The sequence below is a fragment of the Apus apus genome, chromosome 1 (assembly GCF_020740795.1).
Source record: "Apus apus isolate bApuApu2 chromosome 1, bApuApu2.pri.cur, whole genome shotgun sequence".
NCBI classification, from domain to species: Eukaryota; Metazoa; Chordata; class Aves; order Apodiformes; family Apodidae; genus Apus; species Apus apus.
This window is the reverse complement of record NC_067282.1, coordinates 146,775,740-146,797,957: the sequence shown is the minus strand read 5'-3', so window position 1 is coordinate 146,797,957 and position 22,218 is coordinate 146,775,740. Positions and strand designations below refer to the sequence as shown.

Below are 22,218 nucleotides of genomic sequence, written 5' to 3'. Positions count from 1 at the left end.
GTTTGGGGGATGGATCTGAAGCATCCGAAAGATCTCAGGATCTCCAGCTTTTTTCTTCTTAAGGTGGCCTCGCTGGGGTCACCGGGGTCACAGTCTGGGAGGGAGCGTTCAGGAGGAGCTTTGCTACCAGTTTCTGTGCTGCCCCTGCTGCATGAACTCCTATTTCATAGGCTGCCTCTCTCATCCTTTCTACTGACATTTTTTTCACTGTCACTTCCACGAGGGAATTTAAGCTGTTTCTGAGAAACACGCCTCGCTTGCATAGATTTTTAATTTTTTATTTAATAAAAGAGAGAGGGGCAGTCTGCCTGTTGATATATCTGCCTGTCGCACACGATGCGAAATGCTAGCTGCTGCACTGATTGCAGGGCGCTCTGATTGATGCCAGTGGCATCTGGTGTCCGCAGGCCTCGCACAGTTTGGGCTGAGCAGCTGGCCTGATAAACAAATCTGTACCCAATTCCAGTTTCCTGAATGGAAAAACAGCTTCTTTGTAATGCATTGTAGTCACATCTGATCTCGGAGCGGCTGCGTGTCTCTCTTTTAGCAGAGAGCTGTTCCTCTCATGCACAGCTGCTTATCTAATGCTCTTCAGACCAGACCATGCAGTTGCTCCAACTACTGGAGGGACTGTCCCCAGCAGACAGCATAGCACCTCTGGAGCCTATTTCTGTCATTCCACCCACCTTATTTGTCCCCCGATCAGGCGTGATGCTGCTCCTTGTGCTGCCAGCACTGTGTGGTGCCATTGGACTTTCTTCCCTGCATAGCATGTGGTGCAGGTTGCTGTGCTTGCCCACATCAGGATAGCTGTGGCTGGCAAAGCCTTACTGTATCGCAGAGAAGCTGGCGTCCAGCTCTCCTGAGCATTTTGTACTACACCAGCAGTCCCAGAGGAGGGACAGGGGAAGGAGCTCCAGGAGCTGGAGGGACCCAAAGCAGAGACACTGACAAATTTTGAGCATCTGTGGCAGTTCTGTGTCTGCAGCCCGTGGCATGGAGCTAGGCAGAGCAAACAGCTTGCAAGATGCAGAGCCAGGGGCAAAAGTAACTTATTTGTAACTTCTCTGGATCTATTTTCACACTCCTAAGCAAATGTGTCCACAGACTGTATGTGAAAGGAGGCTGATCCGGTCTATACTAATAATTCTCTGCAGCTTCAGATCTCCAAAGAGACAAAGCTGTAGAGTTTTCTGGCAGGCTTCCATGATGTGGACCCCTGTCCTTGAATAATGCTCTGAATTCTTGATTTCCTCTCCTTTTAACTCCTTCCCGACAACACTTCTTCCCACGGAGGCCCTGCCACCAGCTTTCAGAACAAGCACGCTTACTCCCTTAGTTGTTCTTGCTCTACATCCCAAGCAGGAGCTCTGTTGCGCTGGGCAACCCACCAGATCCCGAGCGCAGGGCCAGCGTGGTGCTCTGCTGCGGCAGCACAGTCCCACGGTAACGCAATAGCTGAGAACCGGCTGCAGCTGCCGGCACGAGCCTCCCGTGTGTAAGCTCGCTGTGCTAGTGGATCAGCCTAGACAAGTCTTATCTTCAGATTAAGTGATTCAGTGGTCCTTACCTAATAAGTGAGGAATTTGTGCCTGGACCCTGACGCTGCAGCTAAATTTATGCACTGCAGCCAGGAAAGGAGCTTAGATTTGTTCAGTTCTCTTCCTGAAAAGGGAGGAAGCAGTTTTCTCTGCAAGTGAATCCAGGTAGTCCCCGGAGACTGCCTGTAACAGTAGTTCAGTCTCTTTTAAATTAGAGCTGGGAAAAAAAAGAAAAAAAAGCTTTTTTTTTCCTTCCCTGATCTTTTTGCATCTTTGCCTCCTCCTCCTACCTGCTCCAAGCAGCACCAGTTGGTGGTTGTGGCTCCTGAGATGAAGAGCTCTCAGGAGCCCTGCGACTGTCTGTCCTTTACAGATGTTACCTAGAAGCCTCACCGTAACCTTCTCATCAAACTCAGCAACACAGAAAATTACAAGCCAGTCAAACTTTGGAGCGGAACCAGGAAGAGGGTTTTGTTTGCTTGTTTGTTTGTTTTGGTGAGGGCTGTTTACTGGGTGATAGGAGGTGATTATGGGGATAGGTAACAGGATTCTTGTGCAGATGGAGACTGGGACAAATGTGTGCCTGGAAGAAGTCTCCTCTCTTTAAAATTTAGCCTCCTTAGAGCTGTGAGGTAACGTAGCATGGGTCCAGTGTACTGGTGCTGTTGGGACTAAGGAGGAATGTAGCCAATACCCCCTATGTTTCCCAGCCCAGGCAATGAGAAGCTGCTGGAACCACTCCTCTCAAGCAGCACATAAGAAAGAAAGTTTACCCAGTTGAAAAACTAATCATCTGTCTTATATTTGGAGTCACTGGAGCAAGACGACCTGAGTCATGGTTGTAGCAGTGCAGCTGGAGGGATAGTTGCATAGTAGAGTGATGTCTCAACTCACAGGGCAGAGATTTCCACCCCTGCAAGGAGGCACCCGCTCAGAAAAAGCCAGAGAGCCCACAGAGAGGACAGGCATGCAACATGCCTGCACAGCTCCGCTCTGCTTTGGCCAGGGCGCTCCTAGTGAGCTGGAAGCAGGTGACTGGGCTCCTTGGCCCATGCAGCAAGATGTTCCCCCCCCAGGGAGAGCACTCAGTGGCCAATGCTCACTCCCTTTTGCTATCCCCAAATTCCTCTTTTTTTCCTCCTCACAAAAGCCTTGCAGCCCTCGTTCTCTTTCCTCATCCTTGAAAAGTTTGTTCTCCTGTAAGTTCCTGAAGTCCTTTAGGTCCTGTTAGAGTGGGAAGGAAAATTTGCTGTAGGAATTGGTAAATAACAATGGGACCATATTGCTCTGCTGATCTGGAGAGTCAAAAAGTGTTTGATGTTTGGGTTGAAATGCTGATCAGTTTCAATCCTTTCCATTTCCAGCTTAACCTGAAACACAGCTACTACTTTGGATGGCAGAGATTTTTTTTCCTCTTCTTTGTGCTCTCTATTGATAACTTTTACTGCTTTTCCTGTAGTTTCCTAAAGGTATGTCATCTAGGACTGAAAAGTGGTAAGAGGTCAGTAGAATGGCCACCATGATCATTATTAGGACCACATATATAGAGCATGGACCACCATCACACTCACTGTATGTATGAGGCCTCTTGTTAACAAATTGTTTTCCCTCTGTCCAACAGCAAGCATGGCCCAGTGGCACGCAGCAGATCCTGCTCCCTCCTGCTTGGCAGCAGCTGACTGGGGTGGCCACCCACACTTCTGTCCAGCACGCAACAGTCATCCCGGAATCCATGGCAGGCACCCAACCACTGGCAGACTGGAGGTAAACTGGAGGCACTAGGAGGCTCCCTGAAGTACCAATCAGTGCTGGAGGAGGCGTGAGAAGAGTCAGGGTGGGAGGAATGGAGTCCTGCAGGGCTGCAGAGCTGGGGAGAGAAGGGCAGAGGCTGCAGCCTGCCACCCCCCTGGCTGATTGCTACAGGCAGCTTCTCTGTTCCCTGTCCTTGAAGCAGAGTGCCATGCCCACGCTGCTCCCTTCATTCTATTCCCTGGGGAAAACACTCCCTCCTCGGGGTACTGGGAGCCCGGGGGGCCCTGGAGGGGGGTGCCTCAGTGAAGGCAGCGGGAGCCTGTGAACGAGCCCGCTGGAGAGTCGCCGGTTGCATTCTAAAAGCGTGCCTGTCTCCCCTCTTTGCAGGAACACCCATGCCCACGGCAGCCACTACAACCCCATCATGCAGCAGCCGGCGCTGCTGGCCAGCCACGTGGCTCTGCCCGCCGCCCAGCCCGTCAACGTGGGCGTTGCTCACGTCATGCGCCAGCCGCCCGCCGCTGCCACTGCCACCAGGAAGAGCAAGCAGCACCCCTCAGTGCCCCGGTGAGTGTGCACGGCTCCCAGCACTGGCCTTGGTCATGACATTGGGGAGACAGGAGCCCTTGCCTCCTCTGGTTCTGAAGGCAGCCCTGCGACGTGAGCGTGCTGATGAAGATGGTAATAAAGTTTCTTCCATGACCTGCTAGCGATTAGATCACTCTTTTTGTGACTGGACTGTTCACTGCTTTGGCTCTCCTGCAGCCTGGTCAGGAGAGCGGGGTGTAAGAGGTAGTCAAGTGTATTTTATACCCCGTGAGCTTCATTTTCTGCTGGAGTTAGTGGCTGGATGGGGTGCGAGATGGGAGACTCAGGCCCTGTTCATACCCCTTGCTATGCCTCTGTGATTACCTGAGGCCTTGTAGTCACCATAATTAAAAAAGTAACCATATTCTCAGGTCAGTGTGGTGCAGTGCCCCTTTGGCAGACCTTCTCTTCCCACATCATCTCAAAATACTCATGAGGTGCAGTGTCTGTATTTCCACAGGGAGGTTGGTGCACCTCCAGGGGACCACGTCTTCAGGAACATGTGGCCGATGTGTGTACACAGTATCTGCCTTTTCAAAAGCAGTGGCATGATGACCTATCTTCTGAACTCTAATGCCAAGCTCTCTAGCTCCTAATGTAGGTGGTTGGCACGTATCTTCCAACAGTACACACCAGCAACAGATACCCAGACTGGCTTTTTTATAATCACGGCAGCATAAAATAAGGAGCATTTTATACAGACATCTCATACAAGGACAGTCCTTAGACACCTAAATCTATCAACTCTCAGCAGGACCGTTTGGCTCTGCAAGGAGGAGGCTGGGTTTTGGTTCATACTATGTAATGTGGCACAACTCTAATGGTAGGATGATTGTGGTGCCTGTCACAGCCTTGTGATCTTGCCTAGAGGACACAGCTATTTAAGATGTACATGCAGCTTTTCTGGGGAAAGTCCTCTGGGCTGTGAAACTAGCACATTTCTTTAAAATACCAAAACAAACCAGTGCAGGGGAGAGAACCAAAAATGGGTCACCAGTTGTGAAGCAGCAAAAACAGAGGAGCTTGTGGTTTTCCTGGGTGACTGGACTGGGGCCAGAGGAGCTCTGAGTTCACAACCAATTTGACTCTAGTTCAGAGGCGACTATTTAAATCCTTCCCGTTTATGCGCTCTCTAATGTTGCATTTACTTTGGGTGTGCTCCAGCTGTCTTAGTCCATTTGTAATGTGGAGCAGAGGCAGCTACGTCCCCAGCAAGCCAGCAAAAGAGAGTGCCTGTTGCAACCAGTGTGCCTGTGCAGGGCCTCCCTTCTCCCTTCCCTCTGCAGGGGCAGGGTGACAGTGTCCAGGCAGAATCGGACACTTGCAGAGCAACGGGTTTCTACGGCTTCGTTAATTGTCACGCTTTTGTAACCAAAAGAGGAACGTGCTCCTTTGGAGAGGAGGGTACTCCACGCTGCTCATTGGTATTCAAAAAGCACTGCAAATGCTACTGTGCAGCCATTTGTTATGCAAAGGACCCTCTGTAAGTTGGTATAGTGCGATACATCCAGAATGACTTCCTTTTGATGGATGCCACCTATTCCTTTTGTTAGCTCTCTGGCCAAGCTGAGCATGCAGCCCAGGCCTCACTGTAGAACAAAGCCAGAACTTTTTTTTTCCCTTTTTGAATTTGCAAATGTTCTGCAACAGGCAGAAGAAACACAAGAAATGTAAGGCAGAGGGAAAATGTGTGGAAATGAATGAAATGGGCTTTAATCAGTGTGCTTTGGTAAATATTCCAACCTGCAGACCTGTGCTGCACTGTTCGGTGGACAGGTTCTGTGTTCAGATTCCTGATCCAAGTGGGCCCTAGGCTCTTTCCAACTGTCAGACAGGGAAACTGAAGTAGGAAGACTGGGAAAAAGAAAAAAAAAAAAAAGGGAACGTTTCTCTACTGCATAACAAAAAGATTATTTTCTTCCTAATTTATATATGCTATATCTGCTGCCTCACGTGGGAATGAAATTAACTCATTATATCTCCTCCCATCTGTGTGCTCTCATCCGTGGGATTCCACTATCCTAGAGAATAAAGCATCGGGCAGAAATATTAATTGAAAAGATTCTTAAACTGAAAATTAAATTTTCAGCTAAGAGCAGTGTTCCTGATAAATTATTGTTGTTTTCTACAACAAATTCTAATTTTACCTTTAGCTTTTTCTGGCCAAAAAAATACCTGGTCATGATGCCTCCGTGCAGGATACAGGAGAAAGGGATTATCATTTGGGTTCTTCTTCCTCCTGTGACAGCCATACTGTGCCCACCTGTGTTTTGTCTGTCTGGGCTGAGTGACTACCCTCTGCCTTGCAGTGCAAACTCCTGGGAGGCAGCATTTCTCGTTTGGAAATTTCTAGGGAAAACAAAATGGATTTTTTTTTTACGAAAAGAAACTACTTTTCAGCCAGTTACATGAATAAGTCACGTGAGGCACTCTGTCCTTTGAAGAGGTGACTGTGCCGATTCCGCAGTTTTCCTCTACTCCGTGCCCCCGCGCCAGAGCCCAGGAATCAAAAAGCCATGGTGACAGGCGACTTAAGCAAGCCCGGTCTCAGCCAGCTAACAACCTTTCTCGTTTTCAGAAACGCATCCACCTATGAAGTCTCATCCTCTCAGTCCATCAGCTCACCTCAGCGGTCGAAACGCGTGAAGGAGAACACCCCGCCCCGCTGTGCCCTGGTGCACAACAGCCCTGCCTGCAGCACCTCCCTCACCTGCGGCTGGGGCGACGTGGCCGCCAGCACCACGCGGGAGCGGCAGCGGCAGACGATCGTCATCCCCGACACCCCTAGCCCCGCAGTGAGTGTCATCACCATCAGCAGCGACACAGATGAAGAGGAGGAGCAGAAGCATGCACCCACCAGGTGAGCAGTGGCTCTCCGCTCTTCTCTGTACGCAAGGAGAGAGAGACAGAGGCAGAGAAGCGGCAGAGTGTCACAGGAGTGGCAGAGGTGTGACAGGAGTTACAGTTGGGTCTCCTCACCTAGGTCATCTTTCATTTGAGAGGAAGGGCGATGGGAAGGCTAAAATATGCTAGCTGAGGACTCCACAGACTTAGGTGATGTTCCCTATGCTGTACATTTGCTGTGTGACCTTGGACCCGTGTAGTAGTCTCTCTGTGCCATAGTTAGTCATCCTTAAGAGGACATAATAGTAGGCTCTGTCTCATAGGATGGTTTAAAGGAGACTCTACAGACCTATGGTGATGAGCTTTTAAGTAAGATAGCTATTTAAGACAAAGATATTAAGAAGGGCTTGAAAGAAAGGTAGCTTAAAATTGTCTTTTCTCTTTCTCAGTCATGCAGCCATCTGCAAAGAGCATTCAATGACAGCTTCCATGTGTGCTGTTTTCTATAAAAAGGTCCCAAGAATGGTTAGTTACTGTGTCAGAAAGACTTAATGGTAAATACATTGCAAGAGGTTTGCTCAATTCTGATTGTGTTGCAAAAACATCCCTGAAATATTACTGAAGTGGCAGAAACTGATGGCTCTTTGACTGACTGCAGAGGGGTGACTGAGTTTGGTCCTCAAGAATTGACTGACTTGAGTAAACAGTGTGGCCTAGAAGAGCTGCCAGTGCTGGTCATCTACTGTGGATGAGAGCCTTTAATTGTTCAGAACTGTCTTTTCAGCACTTTTCATCAGAGGCACACACTCAAGGCTTCCCATCTGATGCCAGTCCTAAGATACCACTCTGCTTTACGAGTTGTAGAGAAGTAGCCTTGAGAACACCTGAATAATTCTAGCATCTTTATGTTGGTAACTGAACTAGGAGTTTTTTAACTTTACCCTTCCAGTATTGTCGTGAGGGAATTTTTATTTATTTTTTTTTATGTAGGACATGCTCCACAGTAGATTCTCCTTTAATCATTGGAGATATCTATATCTCTGCATCTCTGTGCTGTGGTGATAAGAGGAGCCCTGCAAATGTGCACAGAACAGATGAGATGTGTTTACCCTCAAGGATGCGAAAAATGTGTAAAAAGGAGCCATAAGATTCAGACATCCAGGGCTGCAATTTCAACCTACCTCATGCCAACCACTGCTGCTTCCCATTCCCCTTCTTCTGTACCAGTGAACTCCACTGGGAAGCAGGAGCTCTGTGCCTCTTACATTCAGATTTGCCATTAATGTATTGGTTATTGTGGGGAATTGGTCTCAGGACAGCACGACATATTGCACCTTAAAAACATAATAAATTGCTAGAGTATTCTTTAGTTTGGTAGAGAGAAGAAAGCGTGTTTCCAGAAAGAGTTGAATGAAGGTCAGCGTGGAAGTCAGGTGGACTAGAAATGAGGACAAAAAGAAAGGAATAGACAAAAGAGATGCTGAAAACTAAGGTTGTGAGATTGGGCAGCATGAAATATCTCAAGGGTCATGGGAGCTATTTGCAAGTGTGTTTACCTATGCTGCTGGTCCCAGGCTTTGGGAAATTATGTGCAAATACTCATACTCACCACCTGGGTATCATCTTGGGTGCAGAGGGGCTGGAGGCAAGAGCTGGGTTCCTGAGGCCACTTCAGCTAATTATTGTCTCCTCCGTCTCAACTTTGCTGCCATCTGACCAGTTTCTTCACTCGGCACCTCAGGGGAGACAGATAGAACAAAGTTCTGGAAAATGTCTGGAAATCAAGTTGGGAGTTTGGGGTATTTAAATATTCAGGCAAGGTCTGCTGAGGGTTTAGGAAAGTAGTCCCAGGAGCCAGACTTACATAAACAAATGGGCTTTGATATGACTAAAGCATATTCAGGACACGTTCCTGCCTGGGATCAGATCCCTGGCTAGTTTTTGTATCCATATGGCATATCTATACAGAGGGCCAGAGCGATAGCATTCCTGGAAGGCCAAAGCTTAAGAGCTGAATTTAATTTCTGAGCCATGTAGAGACATTTTGCGCAGATGCAGGCTGTTCTTGGGCACCTTTTGGAATTGCCTGTGCAGATGTAACCAGAGCAAGTGGAGAATTAAGGGCAGAGACACAGATGGAAAACAGCATGTCCAGAATGAGAAATTTTGGTTAAAGTCTCTGGGAGAGTGAAATCAACTCACTCAGAGCCTTTTGACTAGGTTGTGTCTAAGACCAGGTTCTCAGCCAGAGTAAGAATATAGCTTCCAGTCAAGGAAGCTGCATCAGCATTCAATGCCAATGAACTTTGTCCCTGCTGAAATTGAGGTCTATTTCATTGAAAACATGCCACATATAGGAAAGTACCTCCAACTTTTCTTACATATTTTTTTGGCTCAGAAAAAAATGGGAGTGACAGTGAAGCATGTGCTTTACTGTAATCCATACCCAAATGTTCAGGATCTGAGTCAAAAATGAAACTGTGCAAAGAATGTGTTGTCTCACCCCTATTTATGCAAATATTACCCTGTTGGGCAATAGCTGTGGTGTGAGGGTGAAAAAATAAGTAATAACTTGAAACATGCTGTTCGTCACATTCTAACAATATTAGCATTTTCTAGATGCGAATACAGAAATCATATGGCACTTAACAGATCAAGTGAATTGCCTGATCACATCTTACTGATAGCAGTGATGTCTTTGCATGAACTTCACTGATGCCAGATCAGCTCCTGAATGTGCTACAGCACTTCCTTCTCTTATTTCCTGTGGGACTGGAAATTTCTCTGTGACCCATGAGGCTAAAAATGTTTGTTTTATTGATTGCTCAGTGAAGAGAGATTAAAGCTACCTGTGGTTGTGGGCAGTAGTAGATCCTTATACAATGTAAGACTCTGTAAGTCTCAGTTTAAGAAGGACTTGGTGATGGTGATAGGATATGATACTGCTGATGCAGTGAAGGAGCCCTACAGCTTGGATTTACTCCAACAGAAAAGCCTCTCTCAAGTGAGCAGAGAGAGCTTTTCTAGCACAAGGGATGCAACTTTTTTATTGGTGGAAGAAGAATCTGAAGAATTTGTGTGATATGGGCAGAATTGTCCTTTTTCTAATGAAAAGCACAGATGTTTGAGTAGGATGTTTATGAAATATCAGCTGACCAGGCAGGCAGGACAGCATACTGCTTGTTCTTTGCTCACATGTGTTTTGTCCTGTTGATGAATGTAACATCGTGTAATTCTTTAAAAAAAATTGTCATCTGAAAATGTTGGGCTCCTGTTGAGTGGTACAAGTTGGGCTCTGGGGGGACCTGCTCGATGGAGCCTTGTTAAAGGGGGCCATCTGCTGGGCCCCTGCCCTATGCCTGGGGTGGAATCACAGTGGAGGAACCTCAGGTACAGTTTGGTAGGGACAGTCCTCACAAAAATGGTCGGGGGGCAAATTCTTGATTAAAAGAGTCAGTTTGTCAAAACCAAGGCTTTTTGCAGGCCACATTGAGTTTTTAATAGTAATATCCCCAACACAGTGAAATCTGGGGAAGCTTCAAAACTGAAAAAAAGTTTAACTCTTTTTTAAGAGGAAGAAAGCATTAGGTGATTGATTGACTGATTGATTGATTGATTGATTGATTAGGGAACGTTTTTTCTGGTTTAATGGAGGGATTTTTTTCTTCTTCCAAAATGTAAGGAAATAATAGAAGACAAATTTTGAAATGGTCAAAATAAAAAGGGAACATTTTGACTGGCTGAAACTGTTTCTAATGTCCACAAAGTTTTGCATGTCACATTTTGTCTCATAGAACAGTTGAAAAAAAAAATGCTTTTAAGAAGTGTTATATGGTCAGGAAACAACTTTGCGACCCTGTTTATTTATCACCAGTGAATTTCTAGATTGTCAGTTCAGCATCCTTTACAAAGAGGCTCTACAAGCCAAATAGATGTTTACTGCTGTGCTGTAATTTATTCTGGAAAGAAGAATTTAGATCTAACCATTACCTATAAAGCACTAAAGAGAGTAAAAAACAGAGCATAGACTTGATATTTTTCTTATGAGTTTATTCCTCTTAAGTTTCTCTGCTGAGTCTAGCAAGAAAGTCAAGCAGACAGACAGACCAGCAGTGGAACTGCAGTAATCAGAGCACATACTCAGCAAGTAGCAAGTAGTAGGGGTTAAGTACTCCCCAGTATGCAACTTCACATGGTGCAGTGGTTTAAATGCAAATCCTCCCTTGATTAAATATTTCTGAAGCTTAGAAGTGGAGAAAAATAAAGCAACAACTTCAATGCAGAGCTGAGAGGCACAGGTGCACCCTGGGATGGCTGAGTTGTGGCTGGGAGGGAGAGCACACATGATCCTGCAGGAGGGATGCATGGGGCTGTGCTCGTCATGCAGCGAGGGGTAGTATTACATATATATTTATTATCCGTGTCCTGCCAAAGGCTGTGTTGCAGAGCATGGCAGGGCGAAGGCTTGGAAGGAAAAGCAGTGGAGATGGCTGTTGTGACTTATTTAGATGACTTCCCATCCAAGCAATGAGGGCAGCAGCCAAGGAAAACATGGCTTCTTTCTTGAAACAATATAATGATGGCCTTGAGGTGGGAGGTTTAGAGGGTGCTTCCACCCCAGAGAGGCAGGAGAGCCCCATACTTCCCCACTGCCTGCTCTGTTTGCACTGATGTCATAAGTAACATGTCTCCAACTTGGTTTTCCGAGGGATCCTCACAGTAATTGCCATCTTCATAGGCTAAGATTGTTTTGGCCCCAAGACCTCTAATCATTTACTTTACTGGGTAAGACTGCCCATTGCCAAATGTCAGCTATCCTGAAGGAAACTTCAGAGGGAACCAGCTACTGGATGGTTCAATTAGTCTTTTGCCCATAGAATGGGACAGGATGCTTGATTTGCATGTCAGGACCACTACGGACTTCCACCAGAGTTCCCTTTAGCTTCACCCTCTGGGCATAGTTCATCATCTTTCAGGTCCTAGCATGGACACTCGCGCCCCACCTCCCAGGCTGGGTGGCATGGGCGAGACAGGCCAGTGGTGCACCTGCAGCTTCTTGTGGTTGCACACCCTGGGCTCCCACTGCAGCCAGCCCTCACCTTCAGTGCACTAAGGGCTTTCAAGATGGACCCTAACTCCTGCATGTGCTCTGCTCCTTGGTCCGTGTTTCAAGGCGGGTTGGGTGGATAGCCAACATGGCCACAGACCGTGGGCACAGGGGTTTCCTAAGCAAGAAAGACTGACCACAGCTGTCATGTGGGCATGCTGAGTAACTGCCTCTTTGGCCATCCTCACTGGCACAGAATTCTTGCAGGGTTTGGTTTTTCTCCTTTTTCTTAATGTGGTAAACTATTCAGGGAAGTCTCTGTGTGAATCTCACCTTTATAACTGAGCATGAACTTGTTAATTCATCTTTTTCACATCGTAGCATGGTGGTGATGGCGCCTGCTTAAGAGGACATTCATTCCCCTTGCACACAGAAGTGGCTGGCAGGCACAAACCAGGTGTTTTTGCCAACTTGCTGATGTGCATGTGTGAGGGTCAAAATACCATTTGTTATTCTCTTTTGACATCTAGCCTATTGTGGCTATGTTATGCTGTGCATAGTAACACACTGACTCTGCATAGCAATATGTTGACTAGCCACAGTCATCTGGTAAAAAGATTACTGCCTTCCATCTCCAGAAGACACACTGACATGCAACTAATACTTAAAATAACAGATACAGACAGTAGCTCTCTCAACAAACCTTCAGCAGCAGAACCTTCACAACCTGCTAAGCAATTCAGTATATGTGACTTAAATAGCTACAGCACGTGCTATACAGCCGAATAAAATGGCCTCAGTGTAGTACCTGATAAGTATTTCTTACCATCACAAATTCACAAAGAAGGTGAGAGCAGATTAACGGGTGGGGATGGAGGCTGAGCTGAAGATGAGGGGGCATGTTCTCGACAGTGAGCTACGCATGGCGTAAGATTTCAACATGAAGAGAGCGATTGCAGTTGTAGTGTGAGTTTTTGTTGGCTGACTTTCTTCTTTCCTAGAATAGGTGGATTATTCTGAAGCAGCAAGCTTCAGAAGGAAGGACCTTTGAGGGTCCCCCTTCCAGTGCACAGGGACCTTTTTGACCAGATCAGGTTGCTCAGAGCCTCCTCAAGCCTGACCTTGAATATTTCCAGGGATGGGACCTCCAGCACCTCTCTGGGCAACCTGTTCCAGGGCTTTTTCACCCTCATGGTAAAGAACTTCTTTCTGATATCCAATCTGAATCTACCTTACTCTAGTTTATGGCCATTGCCCCTCATCCTATCACTACAGGCCCTTGTAAAAAGTCCCTTCCCAGCTTTCCTGTAGGTCCCCTTCAGGTACTGGAAGGCCGCTATAAGGTCCCCTCAGAACCTTCTCCTCTCCAGGCTGAACAACCCCAACTCTCTCAGCCGGTCTTTATAGGAGAGGTGCTTCAGCTGTCTGATCATTTTATGGACCTTCTCTGGGCTCTCTCCAACAGGTCCTTGTCCCTTTTTTGTTGAGGGCTCCAGAAGTGGACACAAGGTCTCCAGAACTGGGCACAAAGCGTTCCAGAAATGGACACAAGCTCAGGGGACTGCTAGCTCTTCTGGGTTGAATTTTCAAAAGCTCCCATTCTGGCTTAAAGTATATCTCTAAAGCTGTGAATCAAGTGATTTTCAGCACGAGTTGGGCCTTTGATGCTTTGGGAATTCTCACCCTTAATCTCTTGGGCAGGCTGTGGTACAGCAGGTGCCAAGTTCTGGGCAATGTGAGAAGTCCCAACCAACTTCTCCGCCTGCTCTGACATTAACCACAGTCGTTACCTTTCCTAAAGACAAAAATGCAGCTGTTTTTGATGAGAGTCCTTGTGCACTTGAAATGATGCAGCCTGCTGAATCGAGAGGCTAATCACTTAGGCCCTAATCCTGCAAATATTTACCCATGAGCTTTAGCTCTGTTACTGGAATAGTCCAGCTGACTTTGGTGGATGAGACCTACAGGTAGTTGCTAAGCATTTGCATAAGGCTTGGCAGGACCATAGCTCTGGGCCTTCTTTGTTGCCCATCCATGAAATGCATTTAATATCCTGCTGTGGTCCCTTTCTGTGGGAAAGTTTGGGTTTGGGGTCGCTTACTTCTTCAACCAAACATATTCACTTGATTTTCTTATTGTAACCAAGGACTTGTAAGACTTTGAGGGAAAAGACTCCTCATGGTCCCTGCTTTGACAAGCCCTCAATCTAACTGGTGAAAAATATGCCCTTTCTAAAACAATAAATAGCACAGCTTACATAGAAAAATACCTTTCCAGTTCTACAGCTCAGCCTTCCCATGTCAAGTGTCAGCCAAGAGCAAGTATTTCCAGTTCAGCAGCTCAGCCACTTATGTAAGGAAGGGACTGTAAAAGAATAGCTAGACCTTATCACTTGTCAGAAAACTCTTTAGTGACTTGATTTTTCTTTATAAAATGCAATAACTGTCAGAGGTAGAGAATATATATCTCTTCCCAACTGGCAGCCAAGGGTAGCTGCAAATGGCAAGCAGCATGGATACTCATAAATGTATGATTACAGGCATTTCTGCTGAAGGGAGAGAGGAATATTGATGCAATATTCGTCATTTTTATTGGCTTAATATTCTTCTTTTGTAGCACCATGTCCAAACTGCTACATCTTTTTTCACATACAGTAGTTGTCCTTCTAAGATACTCTGTTGCTCTTTGTGTTTCTAATCCAACGACCTCCAGATCCTTGTGGAAAGCCAGAATACACAAGGGTCCATTTCTGTACACCTTCCCCATCAAAAAGATCCCTGCCCCTGCAAGGATTGCTTCCAGCTTCCAGATTGCTGTCCAATAGCTTACTCACCTTCTCTATCATCTGCTGTAGTTTGGGTGTCAATACTTTAGGACAGCAGGAGCTGCTGGAGACTTGTTTTTTGTTTTGCATAGAACAACACGGTCTTGAGTCCTTTTCAGGGCACACCAGGATCCTGCCATGGTAGCCCAGGGAAAGTCTGTGTGATGGTAACTTGTTTGTGAATGCAGCCCCCCAAGGCATTCTTTAATGGAGGAGATGATAGCTTTTCAGTTACAAGTCTTGGGAGAGAGGTGCTGAGTTGCAGCTTGGGAATGCTGATGGCTTTGGGACAGACAAATTGAAGGGAACCCACCAGTGCTCCATTAGCACTATGAAAAGCAAATAAGGAAACCCGGAAGGGAACTGTTCTCAGTATATACTCTACCTTTCCATGGTAAGAAGTGGTGCTGAGATTTGGGAACAAATGGCTCCATCACAGACTCAGACCAGATTAATCAGCTGTTTCCTGGATTGGACTGACCAGAGTGAGAGAATGGAGAGGAAACTCTGTGGGATAGGGAGTCTTTTTTAGTGCACACTCAAGAAGTTAAGAGATGCATTCCTTTTTCTCCATAGCATTTCTGTTCCTGTTGGGGCTGTTTCCACCATTAAGCTTAATTACTTAGCTTTTTATGTGCTATCCATTTCTTTTCATCATTTTAAAAACTTCAGTTGCCATAACAACATAATGCAATCAGTGAAACATAGCAGCTATTTTCTGTAGTCAAGGTCTGTGCACTGTCAAGGATGTGAGCCATTTAAGCAAATCTTCACCATCCCCCTTCCTTCGTCCTCTTTCTCTCTCTCTCTTTTCTCCCTAAACAAGCTCATAACAGGAAGGAGAAACCATCAGGAATAATTAGACACAATAGCAGAGCAAATCCCAATCGTACTCATGCAGTCTAGTCTAATGAACTTCTAGCACTAATCTTGGAAGTGTTGATGTTCCTTTTTAATCACTTTTTTGATGGCATAGATAGATTAGCTGCAGCAGGACCTTGATAATCCATGCTATAGTCAGGAGACCCAATGATTATTCAGAGAAGGAAAAGAAAACTAAAAGCTTCACATACTTTGCTCATTTTTTCTTCCTTCATTCTTCAGCTTCAAATGCTTATTGAGACTATATGCCCATTGTACTGTATTCGTAAATGGAACGGAGTGTATTTTGTAGATTCATGGGATTTAATAATGAAAAGTCATAGCATCTATTATTAAATCATTGCTGGAAGGCTAGGAGAAACCACCACGTTTTTGTGTGGGCGGTGAGACTTGCAACAAAGCATAGTGTAACTGCTGGGCTTCTACTGCACACATATACATAAAGCAGTCTGAAAATAAATCTTGCAGTCTGGTTCAGTGCTATTCTAAGCAGCGTGAATATAAGATCTATCCACAATGTCTTACTCACTGCTTGACCTCCATGAAGGCTTTCCTGGAATAGCAATGAGTGAGTTTCGAAGCCTGAGACTTGACTTAAGCATCCTCTATCTGGTGGAGGACTGCAGGGTGTGCTTTGCCTTTACGGAGCCAGTCTGCTGCTGGCAGAGTCTTCTGGTGGCTTCTGAGACGATCGTTGCCCGTTCACACTTTCCACTTGTGTGCTTGTGTTTCAGCACCTTGTCCAAGCAAAGGAAGAATGTCATCAGCTGTGTCACCGTGCATGACTCCCCCTACTCCGACTCCTCCAGCAACAACAGCCCTTATGCCGTGCAGCATCGTGCAGGGCAGAATAACGGGAACACCTATGACACCAAAGGGGTTCCAGAGACTCACTGCAGTGGGAACCCTCGAACGATCATCGTGCCACCACTGAAAACCCAGGCCAGTGAGGTGTTGGTAGAGTGCGATAGCCTGGCTCCAGGTAAACTGCACCTCTTCCGTCAAGAAAATTAGTAAGAAATAAATGATCTATGTTGGAAGAATCTCATTGTTCGGTTTCATTTTGTTTGTTTGTTTGTTTTGTTTTGGAAAGAAACCGTGCTCCCTTCTCTCAAGTGACACATCTGTTCTTGGGAGCCATATTGCATTGTTTAGGTGCCCTGGTACCCTCAGGAGTCACAGGGGCAAGTTTCCAGTTACTTCTGTACAAACCCAAGAACAGAATGCAGCCTTTAGCTCAACATTTGACATGAAAGGCTCCCAAATGCAAGTGTGAACCTTTGCTGCCTTGCTTTTCCATAGGTTACTGTAAAATGGGTACAGGATTGCAAACGTCCATTTTCATCCAAACTTGTTGATGTTTCTGGGAAAAAAAACATTTCCCCAGGATCTTCATTATGGACTGAGGAGGTTTGGTCATCCAGAGCCTCCACAATGCTGGGTAGTACAGTGTGTTGAAAAGGGGCTTATGGTGGAAGTCTAGCCCAAAGCAATTGGCTTTGAGCTACGTGGCAGTCCTTTGTTTTGACGCACTGCAGGTGAACACAAAGGCTCAGAGAGTGAGCTCCCCACTAGCTCCTTCTCCCTCCCTTCCTACTCACCATGAGGTCAGCCAAGCGTGCTTTTTTGTGCTGTGCACATTGTGCTTTCCTTCCTTTCCTTGGGATTTGTACCTGCATCATACAGTTCTGCTGGCAGAACAGTTTCTCACTGCTGAAGGATCTGTAAAGCCTTCTCAGGGCCCAGTTTGGGTCCAGATACTGGGTCTGCTTGTCTGCCTCTAGGATAACAGGCTGGCCATGTATTTGAAGCACTGCTGAGATATGCTGTTAATTAAGAGAAATCATTTTCTTATCCTGCTTCTGTTGTATGTCTCCTCACAAAAGCCACTCTGGAGGAGATTCAGTGAGGAAAAGGTAGGGTGAGCAATTAAAGAATGTGATGTAAGCTACAAATGTGTTTCCTTTCCTGGCACAGTCACCACCAGTCACCACTCATCCTCCTACAAGTCCAAGTCCTCCAGCACCGTGACCTCCACCAGCGGTCACTCTTCAGGGAGCTCGACTGGAGCCGTTGCCTATAGGCAGCAGCGACCAGGAGCACATTTCCAGCAGCAGCAGCCTCTTAATCTAAGTCAGGTAAGTCAGCCAAGACTCATTTTGGTGGTGCGCCACCCAGCTATAACCTACCACTCCTCCTCCATTCCAGTCTAATGATAGTTGGGCCCCACGTTGAGTTTGATCGACTGGTTTCAGCTTCACTGCAGATCTTGATCTTCCAGCTCAGGCAGTAGAAGTAGTGCAGATCCTACCCCTGAATGGGCTGATGGTACTTTTACCATGTGTTTTGGAGTCAGATGATCTAACAGTGTGAGTGGGAGTTATGTGAGAGAGAAGCTGCGGTGGCTCAGACACAAAGGAGTGGAGCAGGACAGTGTAGGAAGGACTGAATTCTCCTTAGCTGTAAGTGACCATGAGGAAAGTATCTTCCGAGTGAAGGGAGTGCATCAGCCCAGCTATGGGATTGGGAGAGAAGTCCCCATTAGATGTGACAAGGCAAAGCAGAGCCTCTGTGCCTATACATGACCCACGCAATGAGTTTGAGCAGTTCTGTGATAAACCTGGGCTGAGATCTGGGCAAATCTCATTACTTGGCAGCATGCAGTTCTCAAGATGTCTGTGATCAAAACACCCAGGGAGCTCCCCAGGAGCTTCAGTAAATAATGCCCTTTACACATACTGCACCTGGGGCCTCGCTCTACCCTGGGGTGATGTAATAAGAGTAGGGAAGTTACAGCACAGTTTCCAGTGCTTCAAGAGGAGAAAGTCTGGAGAGCTCAGAGGATAGTGCTGGTTTGCATCCAGAGCTGGATATAAGCAGAACTGGTTTGGGTTTTTAAGATCAAATTCTGGGGAGAAGAAATGTAAACAAACATGAAATAAAAGTGAGTGAAAAAGGAGGAAGAAGGCAAGATGTTGTTTCCAAGATTGGGGGAGATGTGTGGCTGCCCTGTTTCAGACCACAATGACAGTGCAGGGATTGCTTACAAAGAGGATAAGAGGGCTTGGAAGAATAGAAGGAAATAACAGGGAGCATTGACCTTCTTGCCTTCTAATATCTACGTTATCGGTTATTCAATAGTCTGACTAGAAGATGACCAGGAACACTCCTTGACATTATTGTGTGGTGCAAAAAAAAATCTTGGAACATCCCTGAAAAAGTACATTGCTCCTGGCTCTCTGCAAGCAATCACCTGTGCTAGAGTAGTTGTCACAGAATCATAGAATGGTTTGAGTTGGAAAAGATCTTAAAGATCACCTAGATCCAACCCCCTGCATTGGCAGGGACACCTCCCGCTAGATTATAGCTGATTACATGAGGGTACCAGGCACCTGCAGGAGCCAAGGGTTTTATCTTTAAAAAATAAAGTAGTTATTTTATTAACTGAGGAAATTATAACCACAAAGACCCAAACTGAGCGAAAATAAATTGCCTGTTTCAGGAGTAGTGAGGCAACTTCATACCCCTGAGCTTTCAGTGCCCCACATTTCATCAACAGAGAGTTCAATAGCAAAAGCCATCTGTTTTGTGAGTGACTGGATTTGTGGAAGATGTTCTTATGAGCCAGGCATCCAAGGTTGGATCTTCATGTTTGCTATGCCAGCAGGTTGTGGCTCCAAGTGAGGGACTCCACTGTCCTTTTGGGGGCCATTTTGGTAAACATATGAAACAACAGGGTCTTCCTAGGCTTGGGAGGGGCCCTTTGCCATCACGCATTTCCAAGGGAAGGCTGTGCGGGTGCTGAGGGTGTCAAGAGGGGTGCAAGGGACTTCCCTGAGGCCATCCTGGTGTTGCAGGTTGGCTCCCAGGTGCCACTGAAGAGGTAAAGAACCATCTCTTGTCTTGTAACCGCTTATCACTGTTGCTATCTTTATCCAGGCCCAGCAGCACATCACGACCGATCGCACAGGGAGTCACCGGAGACAGCAAGCCTACATCACTCCAACGATAGCTCAGGCCCCGTACTCTTTCCCACACAATAGTCCCAGCCATGGTACAGTTCATCCTCACTTGGCCGCGGCTGCCGCTGCTCACCTGCCCACCCAACCCCACCTCTACACATACACCGCCCCCGCCGCCCTGGGCTCCACGGGCACCGTCGCACACCTGGTGGCCTCCCAAGGGTCAGCGCGGCACGCCGTGCAGCACACCACCTACCCCGCCAGCATCGTCCACCAGGTCCCTGTCAGCATGGGCCCACGGGTTCTGCCCTCACCCACCATCCACCCGAGTCAGTACCAGGCTCAGTTTGCCCATCAGACCTATATCAGTGCTTCTCCAGCCTCCACAGTCTACACTGGATACCCACTGAGCCCCACCAAGGTCAACCAGTACCCTTACATCTAAACACTGGAATAAGGAGCAAGAGACGCACCCGTCCCGGGGGAGTGAGGCGGCTGCTTTTGTACTGAAGAACATGACAAACTAACAATGCAATGGGAGGCTCGTGTGAAACTTGAACGAAGGAGATTTTAAGGAAGAAACGAGAAACAGGAGAGAAGGGGGAGAACCAATTCTACACTTTTTATTTAAAAAAAAAAAAAAAAAAGAAAATGGAAAAAAGAACAGGAAAAAAAAAAAAGAAACAAACACAAAAAACCAACCATTCTGCACCAAACTAGAGAGAGAGAGAGAGAGAGAGAGAAGCAGAAGGACCCTCCGGCGGGTCCTGTCTTTTGAAGAACTTCACCAATAGACTTTTAAAGGTTGTTTTCATCCAATAGTGAGCTACATATAGAAATATGTTGTCCAGAACACCTAAAATTAAATCCATTAGGTTTTTAATCCAATAGGTATATGGATTAGGGATTTATCCAGCAATTCATAGGGTTTATGCCCCATCTTTGCAGTGGTCTCTGTATCCCAAAGCATACATGAGGTTTTGGGTTGTTGTTTTTTTTCTGGAAATAGAAAGTGAGTAAGGGAGGAGGGAGGGAGGAGAAGAAAATATTGTCCCAGTGCTCTAAATTCGGATCTAGCACTGCTGTGCTTAAACACACCTGGGCAAAACAGACTATGCAGCACTGGTCGAGAGCAGAAGCAATGGGGATGTTTCTCCCTTCCCTTGAACACACTGGATAAATCCCTGAGAAATGTTATTCCTAAACGAGATCTCTAATATTGTATGTTGGGTTTTAGTTGCGTTTCATTTTATTTTATTTGGAAATTTTCCTTTTCAATCCCTAGCCGTTTTAGCATAGGAGACATTTTAGCTGCCCCCCACCCGGGTAGAATGTAGCACTATACAGGTTCATATGCCCTTTTTACTGTTTTGTGTTGAACTTCAACGATACCAATAGACTATTCCTCAATGTGATTGCACAAAGAAAAGTGATATAACATAGGCATGTAACAAATGTGATCGTCCAGGTATGTGCGCGCGCGTGTGTGTGTGCGTGTGTGTGTGCGTGTGCGTGCAGATGCTGCCTTCTCTCTGTGGTGTGTTCCTCAGCACAGCCATTACAACTGTCACAGTCTTAGTTTTACATCATTCCCTCGTAGTGCCTTACCGAACTACAGACGCGGTTTAAGGGTTTACTTCCACTGGTACTCCTAGAAACTGACTGAGGCTAGTCGGAATTTACTCTCAGCTCTTCTTTTTCTTTTTTTCTTTTTTTCTTTTTTTTTATGGGGGGGGGGAGAGAGGGGTGGGGTTGTTATTGCTGATTTTCTTCTGCTGCTGATTGTGTCGGTTTGGTTTTTTTTTCCCACGTCGTCAGTCTTGGCTCACTTGGCGAGGTGTTGGGGAGGCTCGTCAGGGTTGGAAGTGTGTATGGCTGGGTGTTTTGTCGAGCACTGGATGGGCTGGAAGTGACTGGGTCAGCTCTGAGACCCAGGGTGACTCTCAGAGGGTCTGGGGACTCATCTGGGAACTTGTCTGTTTCTATCCTGTGAAATAGCAGGCTTCCTCCCCAGAAACTGAATTCTCATTCTGCTGTTTGCTGACGTTCTCGGTGGAGTGGGAGGACAGCATCCTCCCAAGTTGTCAGGTTGTCCTGGTTCTGTCTGAAATGGGAACAATATTTTAGGCTGTGAAAAGGGGAAACACTAGTTGCTGCAAACATCTCTCACTATATCTGTCGAGGAGAGGGGTCAGGAAAGGGCTGGAGTCCCAAAGCAAGCATGAGAAAATCCAGCTGAGAGCTTCAAACTCAGGTATCTTAAGTGAAAAGACTATTGGGATACATTGGGCCTTACCCACTCTATCATAGCTGTGACAGTGGGCACTTCTCCTCCTCCCTTCTCACCTATGTCCCAAAAGATTGCCTGCAGCAGTGGAGTGACCCTGGAACCAGAGAGCACAGTGGTCCTGTGGGTCCTTGACACCAAGGATCCCTATGTGGTCATCATGTTTTCCATCAGGTTTCTAAAGAGAGCCTTGCCTTCAGCTGGGTTTGGTTCAGATGGGAGTTTCACTGGTAATGAAAGTTGCACTTGTGCATCAATATTTGGAAGTGTTTCTAGAGTGTACCCATGTCTGTGGATGGCCTGGGGATGAAGGAGGGAAGAGAGTATGATAGAATGTTTCCATGTTTCTGTGAAAGCTGAAGTCTTGTGGCAGCTCAGTTCCGCTCTACATTTCCCTGTGACTATTGCATGGAGTATTCAGGTCTTTCACAAAATGCTCGAAAATTGCAGGTTCATCAGCAGGGTGGTGAGAAATGAGTTCCCTGGATGGC

General features: G+C 46.5%; 1 protein-coding gene across 4 annotated transcripts in view; it reads left to right on the top strand.

Annotated features, from left to right (window-relative positions):
• HIPK2 (homeodomain interacting protein kinase 2) overlaps nt 1-20,934 on the top strand; it is a 127,983-nt gene extending 107,049 nt beyond the window's left edge. For 3 of the 4 annotated variants that reach the window (XM_051644005.1, XM_051643987.1, XM_051643996.1), the window contains exons 10-13: nt 3,163-3,305; nt 3,681-3,860; nt 6,460-6,741; nt 16,213-16,521. In XM_051644005.1, coding sequence (XP_051499965.1) covers nt 3,163-3,305; nt 3,681-3,860; nt 6,460-6,741; nt 16,213-16,492 — 885 coding nt within the window. In that variant the 3' untranslated portion in view covers nt 16,493-16,521. Of the gene's footprint in view, nt 1-3,162; nt 3,306-3,680; nt 3,861-6,459; nt 6,742-16,212; nt 16,522-17,455; nt 17,617-19,417 lie in introns of those variants that run through there. The other variant, XM_051644012.1, reaches the window with a different exon arrangement.
• The last annotated feature ends 1,284 nt before the right edge of the window (nt 20,935-22,218 follow it).